Source organism: Pinus tabuliformis, chromosome 2_1, assembly GCF_031772625.1.
Source record: "Pinus tabuliformis cultivar Carrire ecotype Pingquan chromosome 2_1, CPIR1, whole genome shotgun sequence".
Taxonomy (NCBI): domain Eukaryota; kingdom Viridiplantae; phylum Streptophyta; class Pinopsida; order Pinales; family Pinaceae; genus Pinus; species Pinus tabuliformis.
Window position 1 is genome coordinate 102890360 of NC_142299.1, and position 27052 is coordinate 102917411.

At 35.8% G+C, this 27052-nt stretch overlaps 1 protein-coding gene across 1 annotated transcript; it reads right to left on the bottom strand.

Moving 5' to 3' along the window:
• Positions 1-16075: 16075 nt before the first annotated feature.
• On the bottom strand, positions 16076-24230 carry LOC149198996 (cysteine-rich receptor-like protein kinase 43). The gene is made up of 5 exons (XM_089400425.1): positions 24150-24230; positions 23963-24016; positions 16782-16940; positions 16309-16538; positions 16076-16220 (listed from the first exon to the last, which is right to left on the bottom strand). Exons 1-5 carry the CDS (start codon positions 24228-24230, stop codon positions 16076-16078), a joined length of 669 nt encoding a protein of 222 aa, XP_089256551.1.
• Positions 24231-27052: the final 2822 nt, after the last annotated feature.

Below are 27052 nucleotides of genomic sequence, written 5' to 3' on the forward strand. Positions count from 1 at the left end.
TCTATATACTCAAACCTCAATCTCAGCTTTTTCAACGCCTTGATTCAAAAAAATATGTCGTTTCAAGGAGCTAGACAGGGTAGTGAAATCACTGATTCGTTGGTGCCAGATCTAAAGATCGACACAACAACGTTTTTTAAGAGCGCATTGAAGCGAACACCGACCTTTAAACAATATTTTCCTTGTGGCCTTTTCCACCAGTGTTCGAGGGCTTCAAAGGAACCACAGATAGCGGTGTAGTATTTTTTTGGGTTTGGTGAGCTCCTCCAATGTTTGTGGCTGATAAATTTTTTGGAGGTGAATTTATTCTTTTGGCATTATTAAATTGAGGGCAAGATTTGGGGATATCAATTCCAAAAAAAGTTGAAAGTTAAAATAGTGAAAAAAAATGTCCATTAGAGAATAGCCATATTTCTGGTAGGTTGATGTATTTGGTTTTTGTTATGAAACTCTTCATTGTTGGCTAGTCAATCAAACCTGCCTTTGATTGCTATGATTTGTGTCATTCTTGGAAGTGTAAAGCATTTTTTGTTTGTCATTATCAACTTTGTTTTGTGGTTGTTTTGTTTATGTGGCAAGGTGAAACACATTTGCTAAATTTGTGTTATCAATATGGGTAAAATATTGCGAGAGCTTCGTGAGAAGAAGGCAACAAATAAACTTAGTAAAAAGGTCATTCAATTCCATTCAGTTATGAGAAGAAGGCAACAAATGAACTTCGTAAAAAGGTCATTCAATTCCATTTAGTGGTAGCCCATTTGCAAGCAGAGAATGCAAGTCTTAAGAATAGGTTGCCTATTTTAGTAGCTCATAAAATAGAGAAGGTTGACCATTTCGAATAAACTATGGGAAAATACTTCCAAATGTTTGCAGATGAATTTCAAGAAAAAAAAATTGACCTCTTTAATGACTTGCAAGAGGAAGTTGAGTCTTTTCCTCACTCAAGAACAAAAAATTTAAAGAAGCAACTCAAAGAGAAAAATAATCAGCATGTTATGGAAGTTAATTGTTTAAAAGAAACAATGTTGGAGCAATATCAATTTTTGAAACAAAAATATGATGCATTGTCACAACAAATGATTGAGAAGGATGAAGTCATTCAAAAGATGCAAGATTCTAAGCAAGAACATGAATTAGAAGTTAGTCATCTTCAGAAATATGAGATGGAGACGGTTGATGTTGATCTACCATACTCATCTTCTTCCACACTTCATCATCTTGATTGTGAGAAGACCGAAGTTGATGCGTGTGTCACACCCAATTTTGAAAAACATACTACTGGTATTGGATCTCGATTCCTGAGTGAAATGGAATATACTCGGGGAGGACTTAGGAAGAATCGACAGGGAATTGTTGCTCCTACTAACCCTGTAGTGTAGACATAAAGAGAAAATCTTGGATACGACCATATGACTACCTCATCACCTACATCCAACTATGAAGTGCTTGAAGAAAATGCTCATGTTGATTGTGATAAACAGATCAAAGACGTGGCTACTAATGTCATTCCAAATGGTAGTATTTGTTGCACTCAAGTATGAGTCTATAGAGGCAAAAACTGAGCCATCTGCACATTCTCATCAGAAGAAAACACCTAAGAACCAACATTCTTGGTCACATAGCTTTGCGTTTAGATCATTATATAGAAGGCGCGAGAGAATGAATTGTGGATCAGTGCCAACCATCAGGATCAATTGGGGATGGATCAACAAATGATCATGGCATCATTTGAACCAGTGCTTGCAGAATTCATATTGTCATGTGGCATCACTTGTTTGTTGTTGATTGTTTTGTTCCATCAATTGTGTTTCATGGGGGGAATTCTCTCACAATGGACACTATTGATTCTCACTCCTTTTGCAGTTGTGTTTTAGGGGATGGGGGGCATTTAGATGGTGACATATATAGTTGTCGTTTCCTTGTCAACAATTATCATCGTTTTTGTTTGATCAGTGTGATAGTGACAGTGTTCAGACAACTTCAAAAGTGTTTTTGTATGAAATTTGCCATGCTTACAGGCCTCATTGTTTGTTTGTTGGTTGTTGGTGTTTCTTTTGTTTGAAGCCTTATCCTAGTTCTTTACCAGCACATAGTTTCTCTAAAGCTTTTTTTGGCAAAAAATGATAGTGTTTGTCACCTGTGCGTCTCTACAACAATCCTACTTCAGAGATCGATCAACCTCATCGAGGTTTCACAACTCTCATCTTCATAATTTTGGTACTTCAACATTTCATACTTCTTCTTTGGAGCAAGCCTATGTTCTTCACATTTCAGCTTCGAACACTGACATCTTTCTCTCTTTTGGGGAGGAGTTTTTGCATACGATTTTTTCTCTCTTTCTCTGTTTTTGAGATTTTGTACATGGGTACCTTATCATGCCTTGCTGTCAGGACCCATTCTTTGTTTTCTTCTTTAGTGACTCCTTATGTTTCACTGAAGGGGATGTTAGAGTTGTCTTTTCCAACACCTCATTTCCCTATGAGCTAAATATGGTGAGTTGTAAGCTCACATAGGGACTCGCATCTGTCCACTTGTCATAGTTATCCTTAAACAAAGTTGGGCTTCCTCAATTACTATATACTGAAGGTCTTCTATGTACTTTCACACAAGTTTTGTGAGTAATAGAATATTCTTACAAATAAAACTTGGCTTGCTTTAATATCTCGATGGATAATCAGAGCACCCTCATGTGAGTACAAAAGCCCACAAGCTACTCCAAGTATGATGTTGTAACGATTTTTCTTTTTTAATCTGTATTGACCATCCCGATACTAGAGCACCCTCATGTGAGTACAAAATCCCACAAGCTACTCCAAGTATGATGTTGTAACGATTTTTCCAATCAAATTGTTTGCGTTTTTTTTAATCTGTATTGACCATCACGATACTAGAGCACCCTCATGTGAGTACAAAATCCCACAAGCTACTCCAAGTATGATGTTGTAACGATTTTTCCAATCAAATTGTTTATGTTTTTTTAATCTATATCGACCATCCAGATACTAAATCATCATAACATATTGAAGTATGGTTAAACATTTCAATATTAATGTTTCAACTAATTATCTCTAATATTCATATGTTTTTAGTCTTTATGAAAGTTTCAACGAATACTTTTGATTACCTCCACAAATATTTCACTCACCAATAAAATGAAGGTCACTCACCAAATAGAATTTTATCAAGGTTGTTGGATGTATTCATAAAACAAGAACCTTTCTGACCCCTCTGCACAACACCCCAGTAACTCGACAAGATTGTGATGTTGGATTTTTGCCACCATCTCAATCTCAGTAAAAAAAATTGTCCTCGATGGGTGGCGAGAGAGAGTTGCTTCACTACTATTTCAGATCCTTCTCGACTAATTCCCTTGATAAGTTGACACAAAAATTTAGTGTGAAGATAAACATAATTGACCTCATGAGACTATTAGATTTAGTATTTATTTTCATTGGAGGTATCAATCTAAATTAGTAAGATTACTGGCTACGAATTAATAAACTGTTTAAGGTAATAGAAGACAAAGCTTTATTATAATATGTTACCTTGTATACATGGTCAAATCCTCCTTGGCCATTCATTTCCTTATGATCAAAACTTTTTGTGGCAATTAATAATACACCCTCAAAACATCAGTTACGGTCAATTGTGCACTTTGTTCACGTACAATGGTGAAAATTCATTATTATATCAACTATATTAAAAAAAAGGAAAAGATAAATGATATCAAATAGGCCATATTGTTTGACATTGTATATTTATTTTAATTATTATTAATTAATTTATCTTAATTTATTTTAATTTTAGATTTATTATTTAACCAAATTAAATATTTTCAGATGTTTTTTTTATTATTTAAAATTAGTTTAAATTAAAATTTGGTTAATTTCATTTCATTATATATATATATATATATATATATATATATATATATATAAAATCAAATATCTACACAACTTCTCTAGTGCCCATACTTTATACTTTACATAGTAAAAACATATTCCACACACTAAAAACTTTGCACAACGAAACATAGTAATATTCTTCATTCTCTCACACATACCAAGTCCTCCATAAACCATTCAACAACATCTATCTTATAATTAACTTTTAAAGTTGATTGTATACGAGCATTCTCCGCACTACCTGCAGTTGTTTTATTGTCAATAGAAAACACATGTTTCCAATACAACAAAAATGTATATATGCCACATTTTGTAGCAAATCCATTGTGCACAAAATCCTCAAAGATTAACATTAATAATTTAACAATACCCTATGCACCACCCCACACAATGGAAAATAAAAATATTAATCATTATGTTTTCTCGCACATAAGTGTACTCTACAAAGATTCATAGCTCTAACATCAAATATTTAAGCTATTGTTCTCTTACACATACTTTGCATTGTGCACAGTAAAAGCTTCACATAATGAAACATAAAAATATTCTTCGTTCTCCCACACATACCCTGTCCTCCGTAAATATAAGCATCTCTAGACTTGTGTAGCCCCACACCCCACCTATGCAAAGGACCTACAACCATGTCAGTGCTATCATCATGTAAAAGAGTAGTGCCATAACAATGTGAGTGACAAAGTTAATGTCAAAACACTCACCCACCAAATGGGCACACTCAAGGAAAATATATATATATAACCAATTGTTAGGTATTGACAAATACCAAAAATAAGATTTCCAAAAAATTAAAAGCAAGTTAGCTTTGCTCAATGTTTCAAGAATCAATGAAGTAAAACAGTGCATAGTGGAATTCTAGACATTCTACTCTATATTGTTCGTTTATACACGTGAATAATTTGAAAGAATTTCACAAAGAAACAGGAAATCTTTGATTCTAATGCGACCAAGATGTCTACCGCAAGTTAGCTTTGCTCAATGTTTCAAGAATCAATGAAGTAAAACAGTGCATAGTTTTGTTCGTAAAACATCATTTACTCTGCATTTGTAGAAAAAATTAATGGAGTAGGATTATTTAATATTAAGCAATTCTATCGTATGAAAATTACAGCAAGAAAGAATGAAAATCACATAGGGAGCTAGGCAAGGTACGAGTTACAACCATATACATGTTCTAAGGAGGGGTGGGCGTCTTTTGAATCCCTCGTTTTCCTTCAACTATGCACAATGCTAAGTTATAACCTTAAACTCAAATACAACAGAAAAAACACATATGGCATAGGTAGGAGATACAACCATAGACATGTTTTAACCAGGGGTTCCTGTCCCCTTTGCAAGGTACGAATCCCTAACTTTCCTTAGATTGTCCACAATACTAAGGTGTGACTTTCCTCCACGCAAATAGTGTGAAGTTAGAACCTTCTTTTATAAGGTACAAGTAGAAGGTACATACTACTCGTTGGATTTTGCCCCTGTTTAAAAATGAAAGAGAAATTCCATACAAAATACAATAGAATACAAGAAACAACCATGCTACACTATGTGGTATTTACTATTTAGAACATAAACTATTTGTCGAAGAGGTAATAATCTAAGTGCAATGTACAACTAAGGCACTGTGATTATTAGGAGACTCTGGCAAAGCGGGATTCATAGGTATTAGTTGTAGTGATTGCTTCGGAGCCAACTCAAGGTCAAATCCTCTAACCTTTGAGTTTCAATACATAAATGCAGCGAAAAGAAACACACTTCATCAGTGATTATGAACAATCGATAAACTTGAACAACCTGAAATTTACTCGACCTGAAGAGTACCATCTGTGGGAGGATTCTACAATAATGCCTCAACCATATTATGTCAACATGTAGATGTTGGGCCAAGGTAAACAAAGGTCCATGATGTCACTTGTGGTTGAACAGATGTGAGCAGACCACTGCTACCTCCATTCAGAACAGGAACATCCATAAGTGCAGAGCTTCACCCATCATCTTTGAAAACAAATAGCCCATTTACGGCTATGCCCTGGCTTGAACATGTAGAAATGGTAAGGAAAATAGCCCATTTACCGCTATGCCCTAGCATGAACCTGTAGAAATAGTAAGGCCAAATATTTGCCAGGCGCCATTGAATATTGAGGCTGCTCTCACCAAATGTATGCCACTGAATATTTCTTGAACGCCACACCAATGACATGTTAAGTTTCCTCTCCTTGTTTATGTGTGTGGGTTGCAGATGTTAGTCTTTATTATCATTACATATCATGTATTTATCATTAATATTTCAACGAAGGATTCATGTATTTTAAGTTTAAATAGAATTATGTCTCAAAAAATTATTAAAACATGTTCAGTACGCCCAGGTGAAGCAAAGTCAATGCCTGTAGTTCAAGTTTAAATTGAATAACATTCCAAAAGGAGTTAAAACATGTCCAACATGCATAAAGTAGTTCAAACCAATAAACGAAGTTTACACATCTCCAGTAAGAATACCAGTCACAAAAGAGCAAAAGTCCTCATTTCAAAATACCCTGGTTGATAGACAATCCGGACCATTTAAGTAGATAAGTTAAACTTCAGCTTTGATGCTTGATTATTTAATCAAACCATTTTTATTTATAATTTTATGTTTATGTTTATGTTTTATATGTTTTCTTTTATAATTTCATGTATATACATTGAATGGATAATATTATGTTGTCATTATAATTCTATGCTTTTTTGTGTAATGTTCTCATTATACCGAAGGAAAACTTTGTTCATTGACAAAGCACCAGTAATAAGGATGCATACTCCTCAGCAATTGACAGATAGGCTATCTGCGTTTTCTTTTATAGAATTGTATTGGGGCAAACAGATCTCAAGCTCAGAGCCTTCAAGGAATCAAAGGGCGCTGAATGATTTCACTATGCTTGGCACATCACCCATCTCACGACAAATATATAGATACAAATATATAGATTTATACGTGTACCTGTGTCTAATGGCTATGGCTGAAGGGACAATCACCGCTCATAGGCTATGGCTATGGCTTTGGCTTTACACAACAGAATAATTGAATATTAAACTAGCAATCCCCACACAATTGATACAAAGTGTTGTAAGTAGTTCATTGTTTGTAGCTAATTTATAGTTTACACCACATGAAGTTATCAACTTATTTATGGCTATGGCGATGACTTTACACAACAGAGAAATTGAATATCAATCTAGCAATACTCACAATTGATACAAAGTGTTGCAACTAGTTCATAGTGTTTGTAACTAATTCACAGTGTATGAGTTTGAAAGCAGGTGAGTGTTTCGGTATAATTTGCTCCACAAGAAGTCATTAGCTCCGTTAGAGAAAAAGTAATAATGCTATAGCACAAGAAGTCATTAGCTCCCTTAGGGAAAAATTAATAATTGCTATAGCATTATTCATCGAATGATCCCCTTAGCTCCCTTAGGGAAAAATTAATAATTGCTATAGCATTATTCATCGAATGATCCCCTTAGCTCCCTTAGGGAAAAATTAATAATTGCTATAGCATTATTCATCGAATGATCCCCTTGATGTGATCTAGATAATTATGTTTCTAGTTAAATTTATGGACAAATTAAAATGATTTAAAACAATGTAAAACTAAAAAGCTTGTGATGTTATTAAATGTAAAACATGAAAGTCTATGACGTTATTATTGTAAATGTGTTAGAAAACCTGCACAGATGAATCTAGTTAATAAAGGTTGAACACATAGCTTTGCAGAGCAAAAACACTAAAAGAAAATCAAAAGAACAAAAGAATGATTCATTAGAAAATAGATTACAATGCTCATGATATAGCATTACTGGGTGAAGATCCCAAGGTAATGCACCATAGTGGTGATCAATGAGAAGACTCAACACCTACAACAAGTTCTCGAGAGAACTAGCCAATTGCAGAGTAAAAGAAGGAGCAAATCAGGGAGTAAATCATGTAGAAGAACTAACCAGTTGCGGAGTTAAAGGAGGAGCAAATCAAGGAGTAAATCATGCAGAAAGAATCTTGCTTGTAGTCCCATGCTCTAACTAAGAGTCCGCATGTAGGTGTGTAGTAGTTCCAACACCCCCCCTGAACACCACTATGGGGAAAAATAGAAACTAGGCCCTGGCAACTAAGGCCAAAGGTCACCCAAAATACAGTGCAACTTGTACTTAAATTGAGGAAAGAGGGAAAACCTTGTGGTAAAAACGCCCCCTCAAAATACAATGTAATCAAAAGATAAGAGGAAGAAAAGACAGTTGCTAAGCAACTGTGTCCTTCACTCCAAGACGATCACGCAGAGAGCGAAACTTCTGCTCATTGAATGTCTGGGTGAAGATGTCTGCAGTCTGTTCTGCTGAAGGACAGAACTGCAAATCAATGACCCGATCATGTACTAAATCTCTGATGTAGTGCATATGGATTTCTATGTGCTTTGTCCGTTGTCGCTGTACTAGATCCCTGCAAAATTTGAGAGTGCTCTGGTTGTCACACCAGATGACAATGGGCTGGTGCAACTGGACACCCAACTCAGTGAGGAAGTGTTGTAGCCACAGAGCTTGAATGGTGATGTTGACTACTCCTCTGTACTTAGCCTCGGCTAAAGAGAGAGCAATAGCAGCCTGCTTTTTGCTCGACCAACAGATAGGGCCAGACCCTAAACTGAGTGAATATCCAGAGGTGGATTTGCGATCAATGTTGTCTCCCTCCCAATCAGAATCTGTGAATCCAAGGAGATTCAATGCAGTGCCTGCTGCATAGTGAATCCTGAAGGTGATGGTGCCCTGCACATATCGGAGGATGCGCTTGGCAGCATTCCAATGTAGCTCATGCGGCTCCTGCATGTATCTGGAAACTGCCCCTACTGCATATGAGAGATCTGGTCTAGAGTGGGTGAGGTAAAATAAGCTCCCCACTAGTTGTCAGTAGAGAGTGCTATCAACTAATGGAGTGTCACCTCCATCCTCAAGGCGGACCCCAGACAGAAAAGGAGTCGGTGCTGGCTTACAGTCAGTCATGTGAAATCTCTCGAGGAGATCCCGTGCATACTTAACCTGAGAGAGTTTGATGCCTATGGCATCTTGACTGATCTCAAGACCAAGAAAGAAGTGTAATGGACCCATGTACGTCATCAAGAACCTATCATGCAAGGCCCTCTTGATTGCAGCAATGGTTGAAACCGAGCTGCCGGTGATCAGGAGATCATCCACATACAAAACTAAGATAAGAAGAGAATCATGTGTCCTGAGCATGTAAACATTCGGATCATACTTACATCTTTCGAAGTTTTGTGATAAGAGAAAAGAATCCATCTTTGCATACCAAGCTCTCGGGGCCTGCTTAAGGTCGTAGAGATATTTCTTCAATCTGCAAACCAAAGATGAATCCTGAATGAAACCATGTGGCTGCTCCATGTAAATCTCCTCTGGTAGGTCTCCGTGAAGAAAGGCATTCTTCACATCCATCTGATGTACTTCCAGTCCCTGGGTAGCCGCAATGGCAAGTGTAAGGTGTATGGAATCCATCTTTGCTACTGGAGCAAAGGCCTCGTCATAATCAATGCCATGCACTTGTTGGAAACCTTTGGCTACTAGCCTTGCTTTCCGTTTGGTGATTTACCCATCTGCAGCACTCTTAGTCCTGTAGACCCATTTTCATCAGACAAGTTTCCTACCTAAAGGAAGGGGTACCAGATCCTAGGTCTGGTTCTCGAGGAGGGAGTTATACTCCTCCTCCATGGCGGACTCCCAAGATGGATGCCCAGCAGCCTCAGCATAAGACTGTGGATCAGAAGACTGGACCAAATGACAATGCTAGGATGGCGATGGTTCAGTGGCAATGAGGACAAGAGGAGGCAAAATAAACTCTGAGCTAGTCCTCTGCAGAACAGAATTATCCCCAGGGAAAATTTTAAGAACCCCCCCTAAATTTATAAATATAATAAATGGGCGAATCTCCATGGTATATAGGAAAAATGGAAGGCGATTTTATCAATAATATAATATGTATATATAATTTTTTGGCGAATCTCTCACCAGGCATGGCGAATATTTTACTCAATTATAAAATCTTGTAAGATCTTGGCGAGTCTTTCACTAAATAATAAAACTTTGTAAAGTCCTAGTGAATCTTAGCATAGGCTACATGTTGGTTTAATTCCCCCATTTAAATAGGCTACATTCCAGGTGAATACCATGGGTCAATACCATGTGCCATTTTGGTGAATACCATGCGTCAATACCATGTGCCATTTTTATTTTTATTAATTCTAATATTAGGGTTAATAATGGTTTTTTGCATAGTATTAATAACAATCTAGTCCATGGTATTTGTCCCATAGTATTTTGGCCATAGGTTTCACCTAAATATAACCCATGTTTTGAGTGTTCGTAAATATAAGGTGACTTATGGAGTAAATATAAAAAAATGTTTTATTTGTTTACCATACCTCTAGTTTATTTATATTTTTATTAATTTACCATACCTCTTTTACAAATATGGTATTTGGCCCATAGGATTCACTTAAATAAAACCTCTTTCTTGAGCCTTCATAAATAGAACGAGGGTTATGGACTAAATATAAAAAGAGGTTTTATTTATTTACGATACGTTTAGTTTATTTATATTTTTATTTATTTACCATACCTTTTGAGTAAGTATAAAAAGACGTTTTATTTATTTACCATACCTCCACTTTACTTATATTTTTATTTGTTTACACCCTTGACTTATGGAGTAAATATAAAAAATGTTTTATTTATTTACCATACCTCTCATTTATTTATATTTTTATTAATTTACCATACCTCTTTTATAAATATGGTATTTGGCCAATAGGATTCACTTAAATATAACCTATTCTTGAAAATGGGCGAATGGATTCACTTAAATAAAACCTATTCTTGAAAATGGGCGAATGGAAGGTTGTAAGTCCTAATTTCAAGGGCTAAATTTACCTTTTTTACCCTCTCCCTTAAAATAAGGTGGGCTATTTGAGGTGATTTGTAAAAATGTACTATGATACAAAATATTCGCCCACTAAAAATTTAAAACCCCTTAATTTCGCCAAAGGGCGAACATTCGCCCCTAAAATTATCCTTGATTATCCCCCACGAGACCATTTCTAGCAGCTGGGTGGTCTTTTGCATATATCTCACATAAACTCCTTGCTCTCTAATTTATGACAGGGGAATTTGATTCACTATTGGTAGGCCGATCTAGGCTTGGATGTGGATCATCATATGCACGCACTGGATTTGTATCTGAAGACTCTATCTCTGCATTTACATGCTCTGTATCTGCATCTGAGTGTACTGAGTCATCATCTCGGACATGAGGTAGATAAAAGGTGTCTGCATGTGGCAATTGAGGTGCATGCGAGAGACTTTCCTCAAAGTTGACACTTCGCTTAATGATGAGCTTGTCCGTAGAGGAAATCAAGAGTCGATATCCCTTCACACCATCAGGGTATCCAACAAAGATGCACTCAATGCTCTGTGGATCAAGAGCTTTCCTCTTTTCAGAGAGGATCCTGGCCCATGCTCGGGAGCCGAAAACACGGAAGTGGGTGACCTCTGGTTTAGTGCCACTCCAGGACTCAAAGGGGGTCTGACCCTTGACAGACCTATGAGGAGATCTGTTCTAGATGTAGTTAGCACAATTAAGTGCTTTAGCCCATAGCTTATGAGGCAATGACTTAGCATGCAACATGCAGGAAGCCATCTCTTTGGGAGATCAGTTCTTTCTCTTAGCAACTTTGTTCTACTGCGGAGTGTATGGAAATGTGTACTACAACTATATGTCAGACTAAAGGCAAAGGTTCTAAAGCGCTGTGTTAACATATTCCCCCCCATTGTCTGTACGGAGGGCTTTGATCTTTTTCTCTGACTGTGTCTCAACTAGTGCTTTGAAATCTTCAAAGTGCGCAAAAACTTCATATTTGTTCTTGAGAAGATACACCCAAGTATACCATGAGAAATCATCAATAAATGTAAGCACATACCTTGCTTTGTTGATGGAAGGATGAGGAAAAGGCCCCATGAGATCACTATGGATCAGATCTAGAGGAGAGGATGCTCTATGAGTCTTTCCAGTGTCAAACTTTTCTCTAGGATGTTTGCCAAAGACACACCCTTCACAAACTCCTTTGGAGAAATTGATATTTGGCAAGCCTTCCACCATCTCATGCTTGCTTAGCTGCTGCATATACCTGTAATTTAAGTGACCAAACCTTTCGTGCCAAAGCCTACTACTATCATCAGCATGTGTAAGCAATAAGGAGGATTCAGATTCAATAAATTCAGAAAATGTATACAATCTAGCTCCATTGTTTACCTCACCAGTTGCAATTTTGGAGCTGCTATGTAGGTCATATATGTTCACTGCATCTCGAATGAATTCCACTCTCTTTCTGGTGCCGGAATGAGTGATTTGATAAACTGAAAGCAGGTTTACCGAAAGTTTTGGAACATGAAGCACATCTTCAAAACTTTCGTGTAAAAGTTCCACTCTACCTTTTCCGGTGACCTCAATAGGTGAGTCATCTTCAATGAGGATGTGAGGCCCTTTGCTTGCATCCAAAGAGGAATAGACTTACTTTGCAGCAGCCATATGATGTGATGCACCAGAATCTATAATCCATCCATCAGGGGAAGAATTAATTGCAACTAAAGCATGAAAATTGTTACCTTTCCCGTGTGGCAGATCCTTAGTTTTCTTCTTGGTGTCCTGAGGGATGTGGTCCCCAAGGTTGTGCTTCTGAAGGATTGCTGCCCTTTGGTCAATTTGTTTCTTCATGCAAGACGATTCTGGATGGAATCCTCTTTGACAGTAGGTGCATCTGTTTCCTTTCTTCCCTTTCTCATTTCTCGAGCCGGAGGAGTCATTGAAGAGCTTGGTGTACCCTTTCTTCTTTGGATGGGAATGCGCTTTTCCCTTGTCTTTTTGCTGCTGATTTTTCTGATTTGAATCATATCTGTGATTTTTACTGTGGCTGCCATCATGCACAGCAAGTGCAGGCGCTTTTGGAGGTTTGATTTTCCCCATGCCAATGAGTTTAACTTGCTCAAAAGTAAGGGACTCCATGAACTCTTTGAGAGAAGGCATAGTGTAGGATTTACCTGTTGCAAGCCTTTCTGAGTGAAATTTAAACACAAAGACGGAGTATTCCGGTCTGAGCTTTGACATAATAGAGAGAACTTGGTGACTCTCCTCCTTGGATTTGCCAATTCCACAACCCTTGAGTTGCAGCAATAGATCATTATATTTGGTGAAGAAGTCTTGAATTCTGTCATAGTTCCGTGGATCCAATGACAACAGCTCCACTTCGAGCAAATTTCCTTTCATCTCATCCTGTTTCTCGTAGAGTTCTTCAACCTTTTTCCAAATCTCATTGGGAGTATTGTAGGTAGATAGATGAAACTGCAACTCTGGAGAGATGTACATGCATATGGATACATGGGCCTCATCCATACAGTTGAGGTACTTGGATTTCTCTATGGCTGAAGTGGGTTCCAATTTTGCAGCCATGGTAATCCTGTACAACTCTTTTTGATGTAGGTATCGAGCCATTTGGTTCTTTCATTCGTGATAGTTGTACGGTGTTAAGATTGATGCTTTGGGAAACTCCATTTTTCTGTCGATCTTCGATTTCCAAGTTGTAATACCTGCAAAATAAAGTACTAGTGCGCCTTTTATCTAGCAACATGTGGGCTCTGATACCATGTAAATGTGTTAGAAAGCCTGCATAGATGAATCTAGCTAGTAAAGGTTGAACACACAGCTTTGCAGAGCAAAAACACTAAAAGAAAATCAAAAGAACAAAAGAATGATTCATTAGAAAATAGATTACAATGCTCATGATATAGCATTACTGAGTGAAGATCCCAAGGTAATGCACCATAGTGGTGATCAATGAGAAGACTCGACACCTACAACAAGTTCCGGAGAGAACTAGCCAGTTGCGGAGTAAAAGAATGAGCAAATCAGGGAGTAAATCATACAGAAGAAATAACCAGTTGCACAGTTAAAGAAGGAGCAAATCAAAGAGTAAATCATGCAGAAGGAATTTTGCATGTAGTCCCATGCTCTAACTAAGAGTCCGCATGTAGGTGTGTAGTAATTCCAACAATTATTGTGTTGGATAGTGCTCTAAAAAGAAATTAATGCAAAGATTAACACGAGTGATAATACCCCATTTTAATTCCAACATCGTGTCTAACTTGTTAATGTTCTTATCATGCTCCGTGAGTGATAATGCGCCATTTTAATTCCAACATTGTGTCTAACTTGTTAATGTTCTTATCATGCTCCGTGAGTGATAATGTACCATGTGGTATTTAACTAGTTAATGATCATACCGCTGTTTTCGTTTGATAGAAATATCCATAAGAGAACTCAGTGGTTCGGAATAAAATTTGGCATCCACAGTGAGTATTTTTAAAGGTAGCATTGGTTGCAGTGAAGGGAAAGCCATTGCCATTGATGATTTTGATGATTTTCTGTATAGTCTGTGTCAAGCCCACTAGTGCTATGTTGATTACAAAACTTCCAGTTCCCCTGCCACATATGATGATGGCCAAATCCTTTTCCCCTAAGGCAGGCACTACCAGCCTCGCTGCTATTCAATTTGTTATATTAAATAGAGAAACAGTGATTTAACTTAAAGCTCTTATAACACCCCGCAAAGAGGAATAGAAATGCAGAATCATCGTAGCTTTAACTGCAATCGAATCAATAGTTGAAGTATCGAGGTTAGATGGAGGAATCAGAAGCAGAGAATACAGAAGAAGATGTATGTGAGACAAAAGCAGTACATTACATACTGATGAAGATGTATGTGAGACAAAAGCAGTACATTACATACTGACGGGCATATGAAACTATACCAAAAAATTGGACATAGAGAGAGCAGACCAGAAAAAACAGCACGGGCCTGCTATCTGTTCACTCTGTAGAATAAATTCAGAAAACAACTTGCACATTTTTCTCCAATGTCCACAATCCAAAAAGATCTGGCAGCTCTTGAGTTCACATTTTGGTTTCGAAATGATCAACTCCCCTTCCATCTGCGATGCTTTTTATTCATGGAGCAACATGCGCGGCATGTGGAGGTCACTTCCGTTGGTTACTATTTGGACCATCTGGAAATGGAGGAACCGTATCATTTTTGAAGACAAAAAGGACCCGATTTATTCTATCTATGAATCCATCTTTTCGTTATTTGAAGCTATCGATCGTCCACAACAACCCACAGTCAAACAGCAAAATGTCCACAGATAAGTTCTCTATTCTCCTATTTATGAATCTCGCATATGCTGTTTATTTTTGCAAAATTTTGGACCAACGGTTCCTACAGATAGGTCTGTTTTTTCTGGTCTACTCTCTCTATGTCCAGTTTTTTGGTATAGTTTCATATACCCGTCAGTATGTAATGTACTGCTGACATATCAAAAAGTTTGTATACTTTTCATTTTGTATATTTTTTATCAATACAATCAATATACCGCTTTTTTTCACGCTGAAAAAAAAAATGTGAGACAAAAGCAGGAATACTGGGTTCTGGGTTCATAAACATCGAATTGATTGCAGACATTGATGGACGAAGTGATGCGTCTTCCTGTATACACATCAATCCAATGTGAATGCAATTGTTGAAGGCTTGTCCCTTGAAATCGCTGCAAGTTTCAATTATCACTGGATCAATCATGTCCAGAACATTTCCCTCTTTGTATAATCGCCATGCGTGCATGATCAGAACAGATGTCAAATTGATAAAATATATACGTGATCCATACAGTTTGCCATTAGTTTATGTAAATTGCTTACTGTGGTAGTAACTCATAGATCTCTAGGGTCAAAGGTAGAGAGGTAATGTATGTATGTTTTTGTAGATTTAGCTCTCAAATCTTTATGTAAATTGTTTGTTGTGTTAGTAACCCATAGACTTTTAGGTTCAAAGGTAGAGGGGTGGAGTATGGATGCTTTTGTAGACTTAGTAGTGAAATCGCTTAAATGAGGTCCACAAACAAAAAGTTTTATACACCAATTTAATGTCTCACTTACCTTAAAATTAGACAATAAAAATAATAATAACTTTAAATATATAATATAAATAGAATCCATTCAAAATATAATAATAGTAAGAATAGCTTACTCATTCCAAAAGATTAAATTCTATTCCATTAAAATCGACGTTTTTCCTTCCCCTCATAAGTTCTAGAAGAAGAACCCCAAAGCTATAGACGTCAGTTTTAATAGTCAATTGTCCATGCAGGGCATACTCTGGTGCCATGTAACCACTGCAAATCACAATGTCACTTGATTAAAATGAATGGCAATCTAAAACTGAATTTACCATTTCTCGAACTTAATATGTCTTGAACTTACTAAGTTCCAGCATCTCGTGTGCTCATATGAGTTCGATCTTCGTCAAATTGTCTTGCTAAACCGAAATCTCCTGTCTTGGGATTCATATTCACATCCAATAAAACGTTACTTGCTTTAATATCCCGATGGATAATGAGAGCACCCTCGTGCAGGTACAAAAGCCCACGAGCTACTCCAACTATGATGTTGTAACGCTTTTGCCAGTCAAAGTTGTCTGCGTTTATTTGGATCTGTATGGACCATCCAGTTATTATATTATTATAACAGAGTTGAAGTAGGGTTAAATATTTCAATAATTATTTTTATTACGTTTATTGATTTATCAACTAATTACCTCTATTACTTAGATGATGTAGTCTTTCTAAAAAAATTATCTGATATTTTCCACTACCTACCAATAAAATGAGATAAGTGACTCACCAAATAGAATTTTATCAAGGCTGTTATTGGATAAGTATTCATAAACCAACAACCTTTTTAACCCGGCTGCGCAACACCCCCAGTAACTTCACAAGATTACGATGTCGGATTCTGGCCAGCATCTCAATCTCAGTAAGAAATTCTCTTTGTTCTTGCATAGAGGTGGAAGACAACTTCTTCACTGCTATTTCCCTTCCTTCTGAACTAATTCCCTTCATAAGTTGACACAAAATTAGTGTGAACATGAGCATAATTGTCCTCGGCAGAATATTAGATTTAATATTTGCTTTCATTGGAGGCATCAGTCTACACTAGTACGATTACAGGCTATTAGTTAAAAACTTTCTAAGCTAGTAGAAGAAAAAACTTTAATAGAGTATGTTACCTTGTACACGGTGCCGAAGCCACCAATAGTGTTTTCAATTCAAACACTCTGAAAACAGTGGTTAGGTCGATTGTTCACTTTGGTTGACACCTACAAAAGTGAAAATTCACAACTATATTGAAAAAATAGAGGAAAAGTGGAATGATATTTAATATTTACAATTATATTAAAAAAACAGGAAAAGTGCTATAATATTTAATAAGGTATACTGGTTTAATATTGTATATTTAATTTAATTTTTATTAAATTATATTTATTTTAATTATATATTTATTAAATGTTTGAATTAAATTTTTTTAAGATATAATATTTTAAATCATTTTAAATTAAAATTTAGTTGAATTTCAGTTAAATTATATTGATATGAATATATTTTATTGTAATAATATTTATTTATAATAAATTTAATTTTGTGTAAATATAGTGTTTTTCCATCGTATAACAAATTTTAATATCAAATTTATCTATTTTATATATACCAATCGATATCTATTTAACTATATGGAGTAGTATTTATAAATAAATAAATAAAATATAATTTTGATTGCAAAATTTATATTTAAATTGTAATAGTATTTGTTGGTAAAATATTTATAATAATTTTATTTGTGTATATATATATATATATTATAAAACATTTTTTAACATCAAACCCATCTATTTCATATACAATAGTTTTATATCTATATTGAGTATTAGTTATAAGAATTTTGTTGTTAACATGTATGCAATAATTCATCATGATTTAATCAACTTTATTAATACATTAATACAAGTGAATGTTGTCACATCTCCATGACTCTAACTCATCTCCAAATTTTATTATATTTTATTTTACATGATACATGAGCACTAATAATAATCCAAAGACTACGGGAACTAAGAGAAACAAGCAATAACCTCAAACTTTCATCTTCTTATAACTCTTTACATAATTTTTATGTTAGTCATAATTAATAGGTGTGCTTCTCCTACATCAAGAGCTTGTTGTTTTTGTTTTAATTTTTTTTTCTCTAGAATAGAATGTGCTTACTCTTGCATTATAAGAGACGCTATCAATTGTTTTCTTTTCCAACAACACAAAATAACATATTTATATAACATACTTTTCAGCAAAAACATGAACACTTTTAAGTCAATATTATCCAAAAAGCAATGTATAGTAAGGAAATTATTATTGATCCCACTATAAGGCTATGCATACTATATACACCTCATATATATGCATACTATAAACACCTCATATCAACTCCATCCAGGTATTACTATTTTGCTAACCTTGAGAGGTTTTTCTTTGGCGCATGCTACTTGACATGGAAGTTTCTTTTGAGATTATAAGGCCTTGGGTACATATAACATGTGAGATCATTTTACACCCATGCCCTTATACCTCGAGCCCACTTGATAGTTATGAGGTTATAAGAGATTGCACCTAGACCTTGTGATAATGAATTAAAATAGCACTTTACGAACCCTCTGGAGGGTATGCTAGTTGGAAATTTCGAGGTGCCAAATTAATGGATGAATTAATGGCTCATGGTTTAGACCCTCCACTTGTCAATATACGCAATCAACAATTAATGTTTCATTACCCAGTCACTAGGTAACTACTCCATAGGTCATTGATTGTTTTGTTCATTTGCATGTAGTGGATAGAACTACTTGCTCTCGCGCGTTAGGGTTTTACAGCTGCAGGAAACAAGGCAGTGGTCGAAACTACCCAAGGCACGACTACAGACTCATAAGGATCTTGACCTCAATAGTCATGGCTTCATTCCTTTGTCGTAGTATTCCCTGTGTTCTTTTCTAAGTATTCCTTCAATTGTTTTCCAATTAAATTGGATCTAGGGTTCTAGTTTTACCTACAATTTTAATTTTTTTATTTTTCTCTTTGGATGGTCCATGTTCAGGACCTCACCACACCAACCCCCTTTTGGCCCCTCGGTTGTGGCTGCCACACAACTGAATGCAAGGTAATTTAATTAATTAATTAATTTTATTTTTTTTCCATGGTTCCTAGCTTCATATTTCATACCACTTAGAATCTAGTTTATGTCCTTCTGCATTGGTTGTTTATTCTATGCAGGTGTTAGCACACAGTGTTTCCCTCTGTCTAGGGTTTTATCTTTGTCAAATTTGTCCTCTGGTAAGTTTATGTTAAAAAAAAATTATAATTTCCTTCTTTCCAGGGTTTGACTCTTGTGAATGGTTGGTGTTAAATTCTTTCCTGTCACCCTTTTGTTTTTCCAGGAGGTTCCTTCCGTCACCAAGTCGTTGGAACACACCCATTGTAAGCCACTCTAATACAATGTTGCATCCACTCTTTCCAGGTTGCACCCTACATTCTTTTAAATTAATTTGTGAAACTCTTCTTTTGTCTTCCAGGTCCCTGCCATTTCTAGACTCCGAGGAAAAAATGGAACTTGGATACTTAGTTTTTGATGAATTTTTCTTTCTCATTGACGAGGATTTTTACCCATCTCAATGCATTTTGGACTATACCAATTTTTTTTTTGATAAGTGGGTGAATCCTGAAAATCACTCTTACCCTGTGGCTGAGAGGCCACGACTCAGGGGTGTCTAAGCCATCAAAGACACCCGGGGATCGCACCCTACCTGAGCTGCACTAGAGGAAACCATGCTGGATTTTTTGGTATCGGCGAGACAAGAACCGGTGACCTTTGCTTACAGAGCGCCTTAACAGAGTGCTCCTTCACCGACTGTTCTAAATCTCTTTGAGATTTTGGACTATACCAATCACTCCAGGGTTATACTATATTTATTTTGAAAAAAAAAGCAGATGGTCGCTCTAGTCGTGACTGCCCTTTGTATACTTGTATTGGACCAGCTATTAAAAATTATAGTTACTATTCTTTTATTTTCAGCATGCAGTTTGTACTTCTCCTGTAAGGAGTTTCCATAATTGTTTCATATTCCTGGAATTGTAATCTTAGTGCAAATTCTTATATTTTGTTTTTTTAATAAAGATTATATTGAAATGCTCTTCTGCAGTTATCACCCTTTTTTTTGGAACACATAGATAATTAAATGTACACATATAGGTTACTTGTTTTACTATCGGTCAACATGAATCTTTTTCTTTTGAAAATACAAGCATGTGCCTCTAATTATCTTAGTTTTGTCTTTTGGCGATAAAAGATTACAAGCTGAGAAATACAAGATTATTATTCTACTTTTTGTGGTTATATGATTTCTTTGCCAACAATAGAAATTTTGGTTTGAATACTAGCTAAGGTTTTCCTTCCTTTATTATATTTTTTATGGTAAGCAGAAATGGTTTTACTTGCATGTGCGTTTTCAAAGGAAAATTCTTTGTTTTTTTGTAGTTTATGTTACCCAGTTTAAATTCACGATCCTAACCACCCTAGTCCAGGGATCATGCCGAGTAGTTGACTACAGGCCAATAATGAGGCACAAACCCTGGTACTGGATTATACAAGACCCTTCTCTTCTTAAGAAAAATAACTCCAACAACAAGAAAGAATAATTGACTTTTCTTTAACCTTTATTTACCAACCCTTCCTACACTGATAAATAATTATTTTTGTTTGTCTTTCCAATTCTACTTAACATTCCCTTCAAGCATGAATAGTTAGAGTATATATGAGATAACACAAATATATATTTAGAATTACCCTATGAACAATAAGGGTATATATAAAACCACACACGCATATGTATTTCTAGTTACCCTTTTTTGGCATGAGTAATGATTGAATTAATACCATTGTATCACTATCTCTATCTTTAAGTTAAAATACTTATCTCAGTATCTCTAACCATGTGCCAAGACCATCTCGGGCCTCCCATCCATAAGTCGGTTATGTACTTGTGTTTCCCCAAGATCCAACCCTTTTTAAATCAGGAACATTACTCTCAAAGATCGAAGAAGTATAATGTTAACCCCAAGAAGCACTTTGCTTCTATGGGGTCCTGCACCAATATTTATCCCCCACTAGTGGCTTGGAAATCATTTTCTGTCTCTCCCACAATGGCACTAAGATGAGAATACTCAATTAATGGTGTTTATCTCCAACCATTAGCATTATTCTAGACTCACTATTTGTTTCCCCGCAACCTCATGGCATCTCTTTCCAGCCAATATCATTTCTATTGCTTTCTTTTTCCAACTGCTTCCAATTTCATGGAATGTAATTGACTTCTTCCAACTATCCTCTGATTGAAAAATGGATTTTAACTCCCCCCAGTGGTCTTGTCACATTATTTTAATAATATATATATATATATATATATATATATATATATATATATATATATATATATATATATATATATATATATATATATATATATATATATATATATATATATATATAGTTAACACGTTTAACATAGTCACTTTGTGCATGTTAACAAATTTAACTTATTCACTTTGTGAATGTTAACATATCTACTTCATAAATATGCACACACACACACACACACACATATAAATATATATACACGTGGTTGCAACCATACATACAACACATGACTGGTTTTTTTTACTAACTAATCAATCAAAATTTGCATATTTCTCTATTCTTTTTTATTATCCAAATATTCAACTTAAATCATAAATTTTGGAGTCTTTTTACCATGGACATTACATTTCTCCCCCCTAGGAGGAACACCAACCTCGATGTTTCTAGGTTCCTTTCTTCTTTGCAACAGACTTGGATAAACCTCTCTCATCTTTTCTTCTAATTCCCAAGTAGCTTCTTCAGGTCCAAAATGATTCCATTGTACCTTAATCTGAGAGATGGCCTCCCTCCAATGAACAATCTATCTTTTATCCAAAATTTGTACAAGTTCAACCAGGAACTCTCCTTTGGGTTTGACCTGTATAACAACCCAATTTATCACATGATTAGGATTAGGTACATATTTTTCAGTAAAGAAACATGAAAAACATTATGTGCCTTTATATGTGCAGGAAAAGCTAACTGATATGCTACAGGACCAACTCGGGTTAAGATTTCAAATGGCTTAGAATATCGTGGAGCTAATTTTGGACAGCTCCCTAGTTTTAACGAGCTCCTCTTTGGCTATAATTTTAAGTATACGTGGTTGACCACCTCAAACTCTCTGAATATTCTCTTCTTATCAACATAACTTTTTTTCCTATCTTGGGCCTATTTCAAGTTTTTTCTTATCTACTTTACCATTTGCTCCATTTCTTGAAGCATTTCAGACCCCAAAATCAATATATATTCTAGTCGGTTCCAACTCAATGGTACTTGACATTTCCTTCCATATAATTCCTTGAAAGGGCTCATTCCTAGTACGGCCTTATGGCTATTACTATAGGCAAATTCTACTAAATGGATGAAATCTTCCCATTTAGCAGGTTGATTCAAGCAATACATGCACACCATATCTTTCAGCACTTGATTTATCCTCTTAGTCTGTCCATTGGTCTAAGGGTGTTAGGTTGTACTAAAGTTCAGCTGAGTGCCCAAACCAGTAAACAATGAGATCTAGGCATTAGAGGTAAATTTTGGATCTCTGTGAGAGATAACTAGTTTGGGTATTCCATGCAGTCTGAAAATATCTCTCATGAACACATATGCCACTTAAGCAGCTTTAAAAGTAGATTGCACTGGTATGAAATGTGCTTCTTTTGTTAGCTTATCCACTATCACCATTATAGCATCATGTTGTTTTTGAGATTGGGTAACCCAGTGATAAAATCCAAAGAAATCACTTCCCACCCACTTCCACTCTACTATCAGTAGGGGATTTAACAATCTGATAGGGTGTTAATGCTCTGCTTTTACCAGTTGGCATTCCTGACACTTAGCCAAATATTTAGCTACCTCCTTCTTTATTCCGAGCCAAAAGAATTCCTTCCTAAAATATGAAATATTTTTTTGATAGCCAGGGTGTCCTGCATAAGGTTGTCGATAATGTTCATCCATAATAAATTGCTTAATTTCCCCCTGATCAGGTACATATATTTTCCCTCTATATATCAACAACCCCATATCATGCATACTTTGGCCACTTCTTTATATCTACCTTATTTCTCAAACTGTTATGTATCTGATTGTATTCCAAATCTCTTTATGTAGTTATTCTTATTATTTTTGGAAAATCTATCTCTCTAACTGACGGAAACCTCATTGACTTGCTTCCACTTCTGACTAAGAGCATCGACTACTTTATTTTCTTTAACTTTAATATCCTTGATTTCAAAATCATACTCGCTCAGGAAGGCCATCCACTAGGATTTCCTAGCGTTTAAATCTGGCTGGCTGAGAAAAGTACTTGAGACTTACTTGGTCAGTGACCAAGGTGAATTTTTTCCAACCAATTAGTGCCTCCACATTTTAAGAGCAGGAACTACTGCTGCCAATTCCAAGTCATAGATTGCGTAGTTCTTCTCGTGTTCTTACAACTTTCACGATTCATATGCTACGACATGGCCCTCTTACATTAACACTCCTACCAAACCTTCTAAACATGCATCTATATAGACTTTAAAGTATTTTTTCCAAATCATTTACTTTTAATACCGGTGTCACGGTAAGTAGCTATTTCATTTTTTCAAAACTTTCTTTCCATTGCGGGGTTCATTCGAATTTCACTCCCTTTTTCTATAGGGAGGTTATAGGATGGGCCAAACAAGAAAATCCCTCTATAAATCGACGATAATAGTCAGTTATCTCCATGAATTATCTAATTTCCGCAACGTCCTTTAGAACTAACCATTCCAATATGGCTTTCACCTTTTCTGGGTCCACTGCTATCCCTTCTTTTGAAATCATGTGTCCCAAATATTTTATTTTCTTTTGATAAAATTCACATTTAGAAAATTTTGCTTACCGTTGATTTTCCCTTGGAGTTCATGAGTCCGTCCACCAGTGGGATGTCATCCACCTTAGCTTTAACACAATGGTTCATGAGGCAGTGTTAAAGTATCTAGTTCGTTCATATGCTTCCTGCACATAGATTAATGGAAATAGTTGTGGGTTTTCCCGGAAGAAAGAGCAGTTTCTTTTCGGTTTAGTACAATATCGCTGAACACCTCGCGGTGCTTACGGAGCCGATGGGCATTCGATGCCCCCCAGCAGGAGTATATGGCATATGCCATTATCCCAGCCTGGATCTAGGTTATTCGATCATGTCCAAACACCTTCGAGTTCGCCCCTACCTACCTACCTATAGGTAGGAATGACCAACAGTTGTACATTGTGTTCCTCAACAATCTTAGAATATATTAGTATGTCATCAATGAACACTAGCACAAATTTATCCAGAAATTTACTGAAAATGCCATTCATTAGACACATGAATGTGGCAGAGAAGTTTATGAGACCAAAAGGTAGTATTGTGAACTCGTAATGACCATAACAAGTTTTGAATGTTGTCTTTGGTATATCCTCCTCATGGATTCTTAGTTGGTGATATATTAATCTAAGATCTATCTTGGAAAATACAGTTTCTCACCTTACTTTATCAAAAAGGTCATTAATCATGGGTAAGGGGTATTTATTCTTGATTGTCATCTTATTTAATTGTCTATAATCTATACATAGCCTGAAATTTTTGTCCTCCTTTTTTATGAAAAGAACAGGTGCCCCCCAGGGGGATACACTAGGTCTTATATAGCCTTTCTCCAACAACTCTTGTAATTGGATTTTCCACTCCATTAATTCTAGAATTTTCATTCGATAGGGAGCTTTAGACATTGGCGCAGCCCTAGGCACCAATTCTATTAAGAATTCTATATCTATTTTGGGAGGAAACCAAGGAATTTCCTCCAAAAACACATCAAGGAAATTTTTAACCACTTCTAACTCCTCCAAGGTTGTTTCTTTGCCTTCTAACTAATCTTCTATTTTGATTGCAAAAAGCTGACAACCTTCTTTAGTTGTAGGGCTAATATTTATCTTAAGGAAACAACCTTGAATATACCCCAAATAAATTTTGGTTTCTTATCATTAGTGACACAAGCAACCGTCTTCTGGAAACAATTTACAAGGGCTCAGTGTTTTTCCAGCCAGTCCTTACCTATCAACACATCATATGAACCCAAAGGTAATATATTTAAATTCACAAAAAAAGGCCTGAAAATAGAGTTGCAACCCTTACTTGATCAAAAATGTCATCAATCCTGGGTAAGGATATTTATTCTTGACTGTCATCTAATTTAATTGTCTATAATATATACATAATCTGAAATTTCAATCCTCCTTTTTTACGAAAAGAATAGGTGCCCCCCACGGGGATACACTGGATCTTATATAGCCTTTCTTCAACAATTCTTGTAATTGGATTTTCAGCTCAATTAATTCTAGAACTGTCATTCGGTAGGGAGATTTAGACACTGGTGTAGCCCTAAGCACCAGTTCTATTGAGAATTCTATATCTCTTTTGGGAGGAAACTAAGGAATTTCCTCTAGAAACACATCAGGTAAATTTTTAACCACCTCTAATGTTATGCCACTATAATACTAGTGATCCCCCCATTACTATTTTCATTGTAACCCTTATTGTTATTGTTGTGCCCCTATTGTCCCCATATTGTAATTATTGTGCCCCATAGATGCCCACTATTATTATTGTTGTGCCCTTATATTATTATAGTTATGTTGACATTGATTATATTGTGACCCCTTAGACTCCTATATATAGAAAGGAGTTTTTGTCATTTGTATCATTGAAAAATTGTTCATTTGTGTAATGCAAAGGAGGTTGCCCCCTCGAAGAGGCTGATTCTGAAATCGTTGATATATCTTTTCTATCTTTTTGTGAGTTTCTTTCTTAACATTTGGTATCAGAGCTTTGGATTCTAGGGTTTCGATGCTCCAAACAAGTAATCGTGGCATTTTCACTATAACCTTTTCTCTACGAAGTTTCAGAATCTAAAAAAAAAAACCCATTTGAGCCGAAATCCTTCTAAACCTAAGGTTTGAATTTCTGATCTTGTCTCACTATATTTTCAGAGATATGATCTGAGGAAGTTTGGGTTTTTGCAGACTCCCAAATTACATTCCAAACAGGTGACCTTGGGAAATTCGTCATAACTTTCTCTTTGAGCATATGATTGAAATTTCATAAGAAGTTACAGGAAGAGGACAGACTGTAGTTTTCGGTGGATCTTTTTCAAATTTGAAGGTCGAAACAGTGACACATGGCACGTCATACAAGTTCGCTCTACTGAAAAATTATATAATTAGGTCATTTTGGGAGATTAAGCATAACTCTTTCTTGGAGAATCCAATTTTGATTAGATTGGTAGCATTGGAAAGAGGACTCAGAGGGCTACTACAGGAAGCAATTTCAGACCTTGGACATCTGAAATTACAGAGATACAACAGATTCAATATCAAGCATCTACAAAGTGAAAAAAAGTGTGTAGTCTTTTTAATTTTGCACAAGTTTGGGTTGAAAAATTAGTTTGAAGTTCAAAGGGTGTAGTGAAGCATAATTATCATTAATTGATGCCCCGGAGAAGAAAAATGGAAACACCTAGTAAGCAACCTGAAATCTCTAGCATGACTCATGAAGAAGAGGAAGAAATGCAACATGATATATCAAAATTATGAGACCAAATGCAACAAATTTCACTCTCACAAAAGGTAACAAAAGCTAAGATTGATGGTTTAAAGAAAGGTGTGGAATCTAATATGAATGGCGTGGAAGTTAAGATGGATGGCATAAAAGCTAAGATGAATGGCATGGACACTGAGATGGACGGTATAGAAGAAAAATTGAAAGGCGACATAGAAGATTTGAAGATAGATTTGACTAAGTTGATACAAGAAATGCTTACTAATGGTCAAAGGGTAGTAAAGGAAACTCATGATGAGAACAAAAGAAATGTTAATCATGATTTCATAGACTCTAACGTTGGATTGAAGACCCACCATGTTCCAAAGATCAATATGAGGAAGTTTGATGGCAAGGATC

Bases quoted from the DNA above. Each gene is read 5' to 3' on its own strand.
- LOC149198996 (XM_089400425.1), bottom strand. From the start codon at position 24,230: ATGGCATATGCCATATACTCCTGCTGGGGGGCATCGAATGCCCATCGG. The intron at 16,941-23,962 runs GTAAGCAAAATT...CAACTTATGAAG, and splicing joins ACTCCAAGGGAAAATCAACG to GGAATTAGTTCAGAAGGAAG. The intron at 16,221-16,308 runs GTAAGTTCAAGA...TGTGATTTGCAG, and splicing joins ACACGAGATGCTGGAACTTA to TGGTTACATGGCACCAGAGT.